Genomic DNA, 15082 nt, shown 5'->3' with positions numbered 1-15082 from the left:
TGCTCCTAGGAGCACATACAATAAAAACAACATCTGTGTGCTGCGACCAGGTAAAGGATTAGCTGAGTTTAAGCAGGAAGTGGAGAGGTTAAGGACCATATGGGAATGTGAACGGGAAATAGACTGGTAGAGCTGCACCCTGCCATCCTTGGGGAAAAAGCAGAAGGTGGTAGCTTCACAAGAGGTAGAAGATCCTCAGCCCTCTGGTCACCAGGAGGAAGGATGGGAACTACGATAGAACAGGGGGCAATGGAAGCAGGTCCCTGCTAGGGGTAGCACAAGAGTTCTCACCAGACCCTCCCTACGTTTCCAGGTGCCCTTACAGAACAGATGCAGGGCTCTGGAGATAGGGGACCACTTAAACAAGAATGCTGACAAAGCCCCATTCAAGGAGCTGCTGAAACAGCCAGCTCAACACAATAGGACTGCTCCTAAGAAGTTGCCAAAGCAACCAGCTCCTCATATTAAAAGACTGCTTCTGAGAAGAGCAAGAGGAGGGTGATAGTGATAGGCGATACCATTCTGAGGGGAACTGAAGGTCTCATATGCCAGCCAGACCCTTCTCACAGGCAAGTATGATGCCTCCCTGGGCCCAGGGTAAGGGATATAACCAGGAAACTTCCTGGTTTGATATGGCCCTCAATCTATTATCCTCTTTTGATATTTCAGGTTGGTAGTGATGAGGTGGAGAAAAGACGTTTGAGGTTACTAAATAAATATTTTAGGGCATTGGGATGACTGGTCAAGGGATCGGGTGCACAAGTTGTGTTCTCCTCTGTCCCTACAGTCTTGGGGAATGATGAATGGGTGAACAAAAATACCACACAGATCAATGCCTGACTCCAAAACTGGTGCTACCAACATGACTTTGGGCTTTTTGATCATGGTTTGGTTTACAGGACATGCCTACTGACATGGGATGGGAAGATCCTGTACCACAGGGGAAAAAGGGTACTAGGGCAGGAATTAATGGGGATTATTGATAGGGCTTTACACTAGGTTGGAAGGAGGTGGGAGATAAAGCCAGGCTTGCTACAGATGAGCCATGGGGTGGTGCACCCATGTCAGGGATGAAATCGATGACCCAGCTCAAATGCATTTACACCAATGCACGCAACATGGGAAACAACAAGGAAGAGCTGGAAGCCATGTGCAAACACAGGGCTCACTAACAGGTTAGTAACCCCAGGCACAAATACAGGCTGGGAGAGAATGGCTGGAGAGCAGTCCTGAGGAGAAGGACTTGGGGGTGGTAGTTGATGAGAAGCTCGACATGAGCCACCAGTGTGTGCTGGAGCCCAGAGAGCATCTGCATCCTGGGCTGCATCAAAAGAAGTGTGGCGAGCAGGGCCAAGGAGGTGATTCTGCCTCTCTACTCTGCTCTGGTGAGACCCCACCTGAAATACTGTGTACAGTTCTGGAGCCCTCAGCACAAGAAGATATAGAGCTGTTGGAGAGGGTCCAGGGAAGGGCCACCAAGATGATCAAAGGGCTGGAGCACCTCTACTGTGAAGACAAGCTGAGATAGTTGGGGCTGTTCAGCCTAGAGAAGAGAAGGCTCTGGGGAGACCTCATAGCACCTTCCAGTACTTGAAAGGAGCTACAGGAAAGCTGGGGAGGTGCTTTTCATGAGAGAAGATAACAACAGGACAAAGGGTAATGGTTTTAAACTGAGAGAGGGGAGATTTAGGTTAGATATTAGCAAGAAATTCTTCACTGGAATGGGTTGCCCAGGGAAGTTCTTGATGCCCCATCCCTGGAGGTGTTTAAGGCCAGGTTGGACAAGGTTTTGTGCAACCTGATCTAGTGGTAGGGTTCTCTGCTCAAGGTAGGGGGGTTGGAACTTGATGATCTTTAAGGTCTCTTCCAACTTAATGATCCTACAATTCTAATTTCTAACTTTGCCCCTCACAGTGATGCTTCATCCAGCTTTCAATCATATTTCTGCCTAGCTAGTAAGCAAAGATGAGGAGATGCATCTCTCTTGCAAATGAAATGGGGAGTGTTCAATATCAAATGAAGCAGAAGCTTTACCTTCTTTTTCTTAAAATTCAAAAGTATCAGACTTGCCCTTTTGGCCATGCAATACTAAGATGCAATTTTAACACTAAACTAAATTGGAAGAGTGGAGAAAAGGAGGAAGGTCTGTCAAGTTATTTACACTCACGGTTTCCTTGTTCAAAAAGAATAAACAAGGGACTATAAACAAAGGAAAGGCCTGATTTTGCCAGTCTAGCACTTTCCCAGCAAAAATAATCCTTAGAATTTGCTTTTACCTTAATAATAGTGCATCAGTCTTGAAAATGCTAAGAACAGATATGAAATTTCAGACAGCTACAGGAAACATTGTTCTTCAATCTACTTGCAACTTCCTTTACAATATAGCTAAAAAATTGTCTTTTGAACACCTTTAACTACCAATTCTGTCTAGAAAAAGTTCAGGTGATTTCTCTGCTCCTCAGGAACTGCTCAGTGAGCCGAGACTGATCTAGTCCCAGAGTGACAATCACCAAAGCAGCCACAACTGGGTACATGCCTGCCCCTGTCCCACACTTGAAGGTTTGCCTCAGATTGGTGCCATTTGGGGTCAAATGCATTGTTCATCCCATGCTTCAGATAAAGTCTCTTTTGTGAAACACTAGCAAAGGAAACAGAAATGTAAATAAAACCATAACATATATGAACGCTAAGGGCCGAAAAGTGACCAGTCAATAAATAGAAACTATAAGCAAGGCGTACAGTTCTTTTGGACTCAAGTTACATCTCCCGTAGTTTGTCAAGTTCTTGCTTAAAACAAACCTTACCAAACAAACCAAAAAAACCACTCCAGAATATGCTTTTACCCAGCAAAGTTTCTGACATACAGCAACAATAAAACAATTACATCATTGATTTTTGAGAAATGCAAAAGCCCCAGAAATTCATAATAATGATTTTTCAAGTATTCTCTTAATAAGCTAATGTCATATTAGTAACACAGCTGAAGAGTCTCCTTTCAGAGAATTCTCTTCAAGTAAGCAGAGGCCCTTTAATCAGTGTATGACCTCCGAATAGTCCAGACATTACAACATATTCTGTCACTGATACCAAAACCATTTTATTTTTAGAACTCAATTTTAAATGGTTTGGGATTTTTCTTTCTAATAAGGAAACATTTTTCTGAGTCATTTCAGGAACCATGGTCTGCATCTGCTGATCTGATGATTATCTACTGAAGACAAAAGCACTATTTCAATCAATTCTGCTTTATAACCAATGCTTCAGTGAAAAATGACAAACAGAAAATGAGCGTAAGGATGGGAACTTACACACATGATTGCTGGTGAAAAAGTATTCCAGATATTGCATACATAGAATTTGTAGAAATTAATTGAAAATAATTGAAATTACAACTAGGGCAAGCACAACACCCTGGCAAATGTCAAACACTTAAGAGCAAACTTCTAGTTTCACTTTTCTGTGCCTTGCAGCAAACAACGCAGCACTCTCAAACATCACAGTAGCACCTGTAACACCTCAGCAGGTCCATTTTAGAGATTTGCATTACATATTAGTTTCAGTGGCACAAACCAGGTCCAATTTTACTGCACACATTTAAAAAAAGAAATAAAGGTATAGCATTCACTTTACAGTGAATAATTTTGAAGTGCTTATTGTGCCTTCAGATAAGAAAGGCCATTAGTTGCTGGTTTATAATGAAAAAAAAATATGAAAAAACACAATGCACAACTGCATGAAATCCAGAAGAAAGAGCACATGTCAACATAACTCTGGGAAAAGAGATCCATCACAACTGATACTGGACTAGACTCCGTCTGTCCCAATGCACCCAACTGCCGTTAATTATATCCAACAGAAAACTGCTGTTTTCAAGTCCCACTCACAAGGTACCCTGCCCTCTGATTTGCTTCCATTTCTTTTTACCTTCTACAGACTCCTCTTTCATATTTTAAAGCTAATTCTCTTCCTTTTTCTGCTTCTTTTTCTTGGAGATTGTTCCTCAGTTTTGCCTTCCCAGACTACCTAGTAATTACAAAGTTCAGTAATAAAATTGAGAAAAAAAAAACACCTAGGGCAAAATGTCATGGAGTCATTTGTAATTTTCCAAAGGCAAATGTGCTTTGAAACCTATTCAGCACAGGTTCTTCATCAGACACATCTCTGACAGCATCTTTTTCTCCTATAAACCCTCAAAACCATCAGCTGTAAATAACAGTTTAGATCTACAAGAATTCTAGCTTTTCAAATATATTACAGTATCATTACCAGGGCAGGTTACAAGGGGCACATAAAGTGCCATAAAGAATGAGAAGAAGTTGAAGGCATCGTGACACCAAAGTATAGTTATGACTGGAGAGTTTACTGAGGTCCTGGAGAGACACTGAAAAGCATTTTGGATCCTAAAGCACATCTAGATGCCTCTCAGGTATTATAAGAGTTATTCACCTATACCCAATCTTAAAACATCAACAGGTTCACTATGCTCCATGAATACTTGAAGCATAACACAGGGTATATGGTGCTTCAGGACATCTATACTTCATTATTCAAGAAAGCTTTTCACATTTATTTTTTTGAATAAATATATTTCTTATAGCATACATACTTTCAGAGCAGCAAGTTATCAGATCAATAGTATTTCTCTTTGCTTACTGCAGTAACTAAACTGCACCAACATTAACCTGTTGCTCTCAACATCCTTGACCTTAAGATCTCCCTGGATGTTCAAGTTCTCTTTGACAACAGATAATTACTATGTGCAATCCAGCACTTTAGCCACTGGGTCAGCACTCACCAAGAGAAACAAAAACTAAACTCTACATTTTCATCAATATTTTGCCCCTAAAAACTTTTTGTTTGGCAGTTTTGATTTTTTTTTTTAAGGTAAACAGCACATTCCAGTGTAAATGATGGAGTCAAGAGGCACCTTTGTACTGGGAACAATTTTTTTTAACACTTTTAAGAAAAGCTTCTTATGTTAGTCAGCATTTTTGATGGGAGCTGCTGGGAACCTAAATTTCCTCCTCAGCTGATTATCTTCAGGATAATCAATTGCTAGATGAGACCACACTCACCATTCAGTGAGACCTTACTGCTAGCATCTGTGGTACATAGACTATTTGGGAGAAATGCAGGGACACAGTAGGAAGGACAGAAATAGTAGGGGACAACTGAGAAAAACAAAAGTGGTAACAGACACTGGAAGCAGAGATACAAAACTACTCTGGAGCATTATCACCTAAATTAAGTGGCACTCCATGGACACTCTGCCCAGGCACCCATGTTTGCCAAAGCTATATGGGTACAGCAGCACACCTTTGGCCGAATCCTCAGACCAACAAAACAGAAAGAGGTTTTCTCCACAAGCAGCATGCATTGCAGATCACATAGAGAAACACTGACATTAAACTGCAGTATGTCTCTATTACTTAAACTCTATTACTTAAAATTCTGCACCTCAAGTACTGTGTTCAGTTCTGGGCCCCTCACTACAGGAAGAACACTGAGGGGCTGGAGTGTGTTCAGATGAGAGCAACCAAGCTGGTGAAGAGCCTAGAAAACAACTCATACAAGGAAAGGCTGAGGGTAGTAGGGATGTTAAGTTTGGAGGATGCTGAGGGGGGGACCTCATCACCCTCTACAACTGCCTGAAAATAGTTTGTAGGGAGGTGAATGCTGGCCTCTTCTCCCAGGTAAATAACCACAGCACCAGAGGAAATGGCCTAAAGTTACACCAGGGGAGGTTTGGATTGGACACCAGGAAGAATTTCTTTACTGAAAGAGTGGTCAGGCACTGGAAAAGCCTGCCCAGTGAGGTGGTGGTATACCTTGGAGGTATTCAAGAAATGTGTAGATGAGAAACTTCAGGGCATGCTCTAGAGGCCAATGTTGTGGGTTGGCTGTTGTTGATTTTTATGGGGTGTGGTTTTCTGGAGTTTTGTGTTTGTTTCTTTTTTTTGCTATTGGACTCAGTGACCTCAGAGGTCCTCTCCAAACATGACTATCCTGTGATTCTGTGAACTTTTGATTTAAGAAAATTATTTTCAAGTTGCCAACTTCACTACTGGCAAAAGATGTGGTTGCCAAATAATTGGTCACATCTACCAAAAAAAAGTGTGGTTAAAATACAAATACAACATTAAATTGACTTGTTAATGAGAATCAAAACATACAGAGCCATTGAAACATAATTTCAGGATTATTAGCCTCCAGAAAAATCAGTAACAAAACAAACAAAACTAGTAGGCCCCAACAAGGTGTAACAGCAAGCTTTTTAATGGATATTCTGCACATACTTACAGGTTGAGCAGACCAATAGTGCTCTCGCCACAAACTCACAGAGTAACTTCCACTTCTGCTCCACTTTGGAGGTGACAGCTGGAATGAGGATCTCCGCAGGGACATAGTACTGAATCGAGTAGGTCACAAAAATCCCAAAGGAGTACAGAATTTTTACAGACTGATACAACCTGTTCAAAAGATTTACACACGTTCATGTCAGTTGCAAACTCTTTATTTGAAAAGGCTTTTTTTTTTTTTAAGGAATTTCCTATCATATGATATTTGAGAATTTATCAATGCCTAAACAAGGAAACTTTCACATTTTTAATCAGATCCAGATGATCCAGATTTTTCACCTTCAATGTAAATTCAGAGTATTTAACAATCTTTAAGGCCTACTAAAATATAATCTGTTCCATGCCTTTCCCCCCCCCCATTTTAAGATTTACAAAAATCCCCACAGTTGCTGTGAAATAAAAACTGGTAAAGTAACTAATTTTTTCCCCTAAGACTATTTTAATGTAATAATGGTGGCTTTTTTCTAAACTTGCACATCAAAAAACATGGTAAATATAACTACTCCCTCCAAATAGAAGGAAGATGTATACAGAAGGATTATGTGGCTTTTCAGAGCAATAGGTTCAAATACTGCTTCTGACCCATGCAATGCCAGGGTTTTCCTGCTTACTCTGAGAATCTCCTGCACATTAGACAACACAACTAAATCAGCACTAGGTCAGCCTCCACAAAACTAAAAATCAGTTCAAATCCCACAAAGCTGTATTTAGAGCTTCCAGGCCTACAGACCTAGGAGTGTTCAGTGATTATGTCCTAGCTTCACAGTGGGGGATAAACAAAAGGAGAAATCCAATGCTACCCCACACTCTCCAGCATCTCAGCCTCCCCACAAACTCCAGTTCTGTCCCTACAGGCTTGCTTTGAGCTAGAATGTGATTTACAGAGTCCTTAAGTAATAGGCTGAGGGCCATGATGAAAGAAATTAGCCACTATTAACTTCAAGAAATAGGCCAAGACACAGTCAGTGATCGACATTATACTAATTATATGAACTAATTATACCAACACAATTCACTGTAATAATAAAAGCCATATAACATGGATTTCATTGCTGTCCTGCCAAATTATTTATTTATTCAATAGAAGAGCAGCAATAATGGACAAAACAACATGAGGCATTTTACTGTGTAGGAAAACAAAAATTCAAGCAATCCTGCTTATTACTTATTGTAAGATGAAAACTGATGCACTACCATTTTTATCATCAGTCTTGGCAGATAAGGATTGATCAAAGAAAATGGAGTATCAGGTTGTTAACACAATAAAAAACCAACAACTTAGTAACATGGAAAAGTAAAGATCTATTTGAAGATGAATAGCTGCAATTGTGATGTAGCCTATGAAGTCTCCATCTCGAGCAGTATGGGAGTTTTGTATGAGCAAATCCTAGAGAAATCTTTGTTTCCAGACAGTTTTGATGCCCCTTCCTTATATCATTTTTTGCTTCCAAAACTATATGCACTCAGGGAGGCCACAGTTCCAGTTTTCATGGCCAAACTAGTCATTCTGTTATAGAAAACTAAATTATGAAATATTATGTTCTAATTCTGGTTTCATACTTTGCTATGAAGCTCAACAGAATAAAAAGAGGTGCAAATTTAGTTATGCTGATGATGATCCAAATCAACTGAAGGAGAAGTGCAAAAATATACAACATGTTAGGCACTTTCCTGACTGGTAGCAGGATTCTGTCTGATGCTCCAAGTATCATTATGGCCACATGGCACTAAGGAGATCAGAGAATCACAGAATCTTAGGGGTTGGAAGGGACCTTGAAAGATCATTTAGTCCAACCCCCCTGCCAGAGCAGGATCACCTAGAGCACATCACACAGGAATGGGTTTGAATTTCTCCAGAGAACAAGACTCCACAACCTCTCTGGGCAGCCTGTTCCAGGGCTCTGCCACTCTCACAGTAAAGTTTTTTCTGATATTTACATGGAACCTCCTGTGTTCCAGTTTGCACCCATAGCCCCTTGTCCTATCACTGGACATCACTGAAACAGATAGACATTTTTAGATTATATTTTTCCCCAGTAAAGAAAAAGCATTATCTAGTTGCAACAGTTGTAACTGCCTATGAAACTGCAGAAGATAAGCATACTGCCAAAATATGTACCTCCAAAAAAACCCCTCCAAAAATCAATATAATGTGATCATAAATAAAAAAACTTAAAGAAAAGCAGATTAGAGAGCAGGTAGTTATTTGGGAAAATAAAATTCCAAACTTAAATCAAATATATTCTGCACTTTGATAAACCTTTCACAGTGGCAGTAAACACTGGCCATGTTTAAGGCCAAAGCCAGTATCTTCCAGATTTCTGCACAGTCACAAAGTGTTCCTAACAGGAAGAGGGGCATCTCAGGAAATTTTATTTATTAAAATTGGAAGGAATACCTTCAAGGCTAGCAAATGTCCACAACCAAATTTGCTTGCAGTCCACATCTCCTCTTGAAAAGGTACAGAACTTCACTAGGTACAGCACATCATTAAATTGAGAGCACTGGAACAGGCTGCCCAGGGAGGTTGTGGAGTCTCCTTCACTGGAGACATTCAAAACCCATCTGGATGCATTCCTGTGTGATGTTCTCTAGGTGACCCTGCTCTGGCAGGGGGGCTTGGACTAGATGATCTTCCGAGGTCCCTCCCAACCCCTATGATTCTATGAAATTACTGTAACACACAAACTCTACTGAAGGGTTGTGTCTGATAGGAGATCATGGAAGTGTCAATAAAGGCCATGACATTTGAAGTCAGTAATGATGGAAAAACCCCACTGTTTTATAGCAACACAAAGGAGTACCAAGTTCTACTGCTCCAAACTAAGCCAAACATGCCAGTGGTGAACTGGCATTACTAAAAAAGAAATTGAGAAAAGGTGTGCTCCTGCAGAAGTGTTTGATGCAGGCATGTCTTTTCAAACATACAGCACTAGAGCTGCTGTAACTAGACACACATTTTAGGGAACAATTTTAAGAGACACTATTTTGTTGGAAAGCTAGTTTAAGATGTTTTTTCATTCTGTGCCAAAGACAAACTGATACCTTGCACCATTCCAAGCATTCAGTTCCATAAAAAGCAAAATTACCCCTAAACAGACTGGTAAAAGACACAAGATACATTTTAAGAAGAGGGAAGAATTTTTGTTCTCATTAATCTTCCTTTCTACTGCTATTCAACACTGCATGCCACCAAAGTATAGATAAAAATGCTCAGAAAATACAACATAGTGAGCAGTTTCTTTAAACCAATATAAATATAGTTACATTTACAGTCAGTTAATTTAACTTCTTTTGGACTAAATTGATTAAAAATACTCTGTACTGTTCTGAAAAATATTAGATTACTTGGAATCAACCAGCTTTAATCTTCATGTATTTTTTTCAGACCTGTGCAGAACCAGAAAACTCTGCTCTGTTAGTAAAGGAAAAGATCAGAAAAAAGTGTCACATCAAAGACCAAGACAAAAAAAAAGCAAAAAAGTTCAAATCTAATCTCATATTACTATATCTCAGTGGGAAATAGCTGTGACACTTATGTGTAAAATAAAGAAGATATTAAAATAAAATAAATGCCTGAATGGGTTGGCAGCCTAATTTCCATATAATTTTGCATGGGCTTCTGCATCTTGCTTCCTTACATATATTGGAAAAAAGCCATATATTGGTACTGTCTTGACAAATTTCACATAAAAAATAACAGTTTTTCAGTATAAGGTTTTCAGGTATCACACTCACACTCTTGTGTGACTTAACACAGTAAAGGATTATTTTAAGGACAGGGATTGTCGAGCTGGAATTAAACACATAAGCCAAGTCTCACTGCTTAGCTACATTCCAGGCTCTTCCACATGACGGGTTGCTTATAAAAACCTGTCCACTCCTTGCATTTCTCTAGTTCAATCCAGCTACTTCCTGGCTTTTTATGTGAGGACCAAGCAACACAAAATTGTCATACAGGTCACTGGCAATTTGTTTTGCTGGCAGTTAATTGCAGGCATCTGCTCATCAGTACAGTAGCAAGTAGAGCCACAGTACATCACAGCCATGCATGGACCACTGAGCTGCTCCTCCTAATTTTGTTTGGTGCTCTGGCATCCTATGCAGGGTAAGATGAAAACAGATTAAAGATGAAAACAGATTACTTTGTTATCTCTGCATATGTGCCATGAGCAACTCTGAGGTTATTAAACTTTTAATGCCAATTCTCCACCTTACAGAACACCAGTTTCCATCTCTTCTATTATCTCTTTCTTTGCATTAGGTCATCAAAGCCATCAGGATAAATATTATCACCACAACTGCACTGGAGCCAAAAGCTATTTGGAAACCCTTACTTGGACAGCCCTGTTAGTCAGCAGGGCTGCAGAATAAAGCAGAATATTACAGCAGAATAAAATTCATCCTCTTGCTTGCCTGAGGACAATGAAAAACAACAGAGTGAGTGAGAAACCTTATTTTCAATTCTTTATTCCTCTGCTTCCTCATCTTTTAATAGCCCTTAAGACACAATTAAACCCTGGTCTACCATTTATAATTAATTTTTCATTAACCATATCAACAATGAGCAATACCATGTAGAATTACCAATAGAAGCACATTCCCTTTCAGACACATGATATTGACAGAAATTGATACAGCAAGTTTTTGAAGACTTATGTTGTTGTTGTTTTTTAAAGTATGGATTATGTCTAACAAAAGGACAAAATTAAGTATGTATTATGAACAATATGCCCCAAAAATCAGAACAAGAATAAAAAATAGAAAAAACTGCCACAAAACGAGGAAAAAAAATTTGCCCCAAAGTTCCATTTTTAAAATAGCAGTACAAAAACATAACAAGCAAATCTGCAACACCAGACAAGTGAAAATTCTATTTAAAAAGAAATCCTCTTTCAAGAAATAGTTTAGAATCATTTCATGGATTTATCATTGCAATCAGTCAGACAATGAAACAAAGCTTTTTAAAACTGTTATACATGCATAATTCATACTGGCCCCAAGAAAGGAAAATGAAAAAAGAGAATTAAAAAGTAGCACTTGAAAATTAAGAACATTCTTTAAATATGTTCTTCTCATTTTCAAATAATAAAAAAAGGGGTCAGCATCCAGTTCAGCAAAGTTTTTGTTTGTCATAAGCAGTTCGAGATTTCACAATCTCAATATCCTACCATAGCAGATACTGAACAAAAGGTAGGAGCAAGCTTACAACAAGAATGAAAGACATAGAAGGAAAACATTAAAATACATTTCAGCTTTTACACTTGTGCACTGCTGATACACCTGGTTTTAGACCCACTAGCCAGAAAACTAGTACAATAAAAAAAAAATCTTTAATAATTAGTGTACATATCTATCCATAGATAGATTGAGAACTAACAATGCACCAAAGAATCACAGAACTGTTTAAATTAGAAGAGAACTTAAATATCACCTAGTTCCAACCCCCCTGCATGGACAGGGACACCTTCCACTAGACCAGGTTACTCAATGCCCCATCCAACCTGGCCTTGAAACATTTCCAGGGAGGGGGCATCCACAACCTCCCTGGGCAACTTGTGCCCGTGTCTCACTACCCTCACACTGCAGAATTTCTTCCTTTATCTAACCTAAATCTACCCTCTTGCAGCTTAAAAACATTCCCCCTTTTCCTATCACTTCATGCACCCTTGCAAAAAGTCTCTCCTCATATTTCCTGTAGCCCTTCAGGTACTGGAAGTCCCCTCTAAGCTCTCCCAAGAGCCTTTTCTTCTCCAGGCTGAAAAAGCCCAACTTGCTCAGCTTGTCTTCACAGGAGAGGTCCTTCAGTCCTCTGATCACAGAATCACAGAATCGCTTAGGTTGGAAAAGACCTTTAAGATCATCAAGTCCAACCATTAACCCCACTCTACCAAGTCCAGCACTAAGCCATATTCCGAAGTATCACATCTAGATGACTTTTAAACACATCCAGGGATGGTGACTCAACCACGTCCTTGGGCAGCCTGTTCGAATGCCTGATAACCTTTTCAGTGAAAAAGTTCTTCCTAATGTCTAGTTTAAATCTTCTCTGGCACAGCTGGAGGCCATTCACTTCTGTTCTATCACCTGTTACTTGTGAGAAGAGACCAGTGCCTACCTCTTTACAACGTCCTTTCAGGTAGCTGTAGAGGGCAATGAGCTCTCCCCTCAGCCTCCTTTTCTTCAGACTAAATAGCCCGAGTTCCCTCAGCCAGTCCTCATATGACTTGTTCTCAAGGTCCTTCACCAGCTTTGTTGCCCTTCTTTGGACATGCTCCAGCACCTCAATGTCCTTTCTGTATTGTGGTGCCCAAAACTGGACACAGTATTTGAAGTGTAGCCTCACCAATGCTGAGCATAGAGCGATGATCACCTCCCTGGTCCTGCTGGCCACACTATTCCGAATATAGGCCAGGATGCAATTGGCCTTCTTGGCCAGCAGGGCACACTGCTGGCTCATGTACAGCTGCTGTCAATCAGCATCCCAGGTCCCTCTCTGCTGGGCAGCTCTCCAGCCACTCTCCCCCAAGCCTGTAGTGTTGCATAGAGTTGTTGTGGCCCAAGTACAGGACTGGGCCCTTGGCCTTGTTGAACATACAACTGACCTCGGCCCATCAATCTGGTCTGCCCAAGTCTGTAGGGTCTCCCTACATTCAGGCAGATCAACACTCCCTCCCAACCTGGTGTCTAGTCTGATCAGCTTCAAGGCCCTCCTCTGGACTCCAGGAAAAACATGTCCTTCTTATATGGGGGCCTCCAGAAATGGACACAGTACTGCAGGTGGGGTCTCCTGAAAGCAGAATAGAGGGGGAGAATCACCTCCCTTGATCTGCTGGTCACATTTCTTTTGTTGCAGGACACAGTTGGCTTTCTGGGCTGCAAGTGCACATTGTTGGCTCGTGTTGAGTTTCTCACCAACCAACACCCCCAAATCCTTTTGCCTCAGGGGTGTTCACAATCCATTCTCTGCCCAGCCTGTAATTGTGCTTGGGATTGCCCTGGACTACATGCAAGACCTTGCATTTGGCCTTACTGGACTTAATGAGGTTGGCAAAGGCCCACCTCTCAAGCCTGTGAAGGTCCCTCTGGATGGTATCCCTTCCCTCCAGTGTGTCAAGCTCAATACACAGTTTAGTGTCATCAGAAAACTTGCTGCGGGTGCACTCAATACCATGTCCATGTCACTGACAAAGATGTTAAACAGCACAAGTCCCAGCACCAACCCTTGAGGAACGCCACTTGTCACTGAGTCTCCATTTGGACATCAAGCCTTTCACCACTACTCTGAGTGTCACCAGCCAGCCAACTCTTTATCCACTGAGTGGTCTATCCATCAAATTTTTATCTCTCCAATTTAGAGACCAGGATGTCATGCAGGCTAGTGTCAAACTCTTTGCATAAATCTAGGTAGGTGATATTAGTTGCTCTCCCCTTGTCCAACACTTTCCATGCACCTTAGCAGAGCCTTCAGGAGGATCTGCTCCATGATCTTGCCAGGCACAGAGGTGAGACTGACTGGCCTGTAGTTCCCCAGGTCTTCCTTTTCTCTCTTTTTGGAAATGGAGGTTATGTTTCCCTTCTTCCAAGGCAGTGGAAACATCACCAGACTCTCATGATTTCTCAAATATGATGGAAAATGGCTTTGCAACTTCATCCACCAGTTCCATCAGGACCCCCAGATGCATTTTATCAGGTCCCATGGACTTGTGCACTTTCAGGTTCTTCAGATGGTCTTGAACCTTATTTGCCCCTACCGTGGGCAAAACTTGCTTCTGCCAGTCCCTGTCTTTGCCTTCTGTGACTTGTACAGTGTGGCCAGAGCCCTTGCCAGTAACGAATGAGGCAAAAATTAATTGACCACCTCAGCCTTCTCCATATCCCATGTGACCATGTCTCCTGTTTCCTCCTGGAGAGGGTGCACATTGCCCCTAGTCTTCCTTTTATCACTGATGTACCTATAGAAACTTTTCCTGTTACCCTTAATGTCCCTGACCAGATTTAATTCTATCTGGGCTTTAGCTTTCCTGACCTGATTCCTGGCTGCACAGACAATTTCTTTATACTCCCCCCAGGCTACCTGACCTTGCTTCCATCCTCTGTTGAAATACTCTTCAGCTCCCACCAGCTGAAACAGTTTTCAGTGCTTCTTCAGCATGTGACATGTGTAGCTCTCATAGCGTTAAAAAAGATACCTAAAAAATTATAATACCCTGAGACACTGGCATGCATAAAATCATAGAAAGTCTTGGGTTGGAAGGGACCTCTAAAGGTCATCTAGTCCAACCCTCCTACAACAAGCAAGGTCATCTCACATTAGAACATATTGCTTAGAGCCCCATTAAGCCTGACCTTGAAAGTCTTCAGGGATGGGGCCTCCAACACCTCACTAGGAAACCTGTTCCAGTGATCCACCACCCTCACATTAAGGAACTTAAGTCTCATTTTCCTGATAGGAAGCCATCATTATGACTTATCCAGAGACTTGCATTTAAATTACAAACCTATTCAGCTTTATTGTCTTCTATTCCAGTTGCTTGCCTGCTTAAGTCAGTGACTCCACTAAAAAGGGCCACTACATTACCAAGATACCCAAGTCAAAACTAGCTGGCTTCAGAACTACAAAATAGCTGGTTGCAAACCACATATTCACTCCTTCACTACACTGGAAACTGGGCTTTACTAGAGATGGAACTTTGCTGTAAAGCTCATTAATCTGTTTCCAT

At 41.0% G+C, this 15082-nt stretch overlaps 1 protein-coding gene across 1 annotated transcript in view; it reads right to left on the bottom strand.

The window, feature by feature from the left end:
- The window catches only part of SLC36A4 (solute carrier family 36 (proton/amino acid symporter), member 4), a 94131-nt gene that overhangs the window by 46056 nt on the left and 32993 nt on the right, over positions 1 to 15082 (bottom strand). Inside the window, exon 9 of the mRNA XM_010001484.1 lies at positions 6301 to 6470. Coding sequence (XP_009999786.1) covers positions 6301 to 6470 — 170 coding nt within the window. The remainder of the gene's footprint in view (positions 1 to 6300; positions 6471 to 15082) is intronic.

Source organism: Chaetura pelagica, unplaced genomic scaffold (assembly GCF_000747805.2).
Source record: "Chaetura pelagica isolate M959 unplaced genomic scaffold, ChaPel_1.0 scaffold647, whole genome shotgun sequence".
Taxonomy (NCBI): domain Eukaryota; kingdom Metazoa; phylum Chordata; class Aves; order Apodiformes; family Apodidae; genus Chaetura; species Chaetura pelagica.
This window is presented reverse-complemented; position numbering and strand designations above follow the sequence as displayed.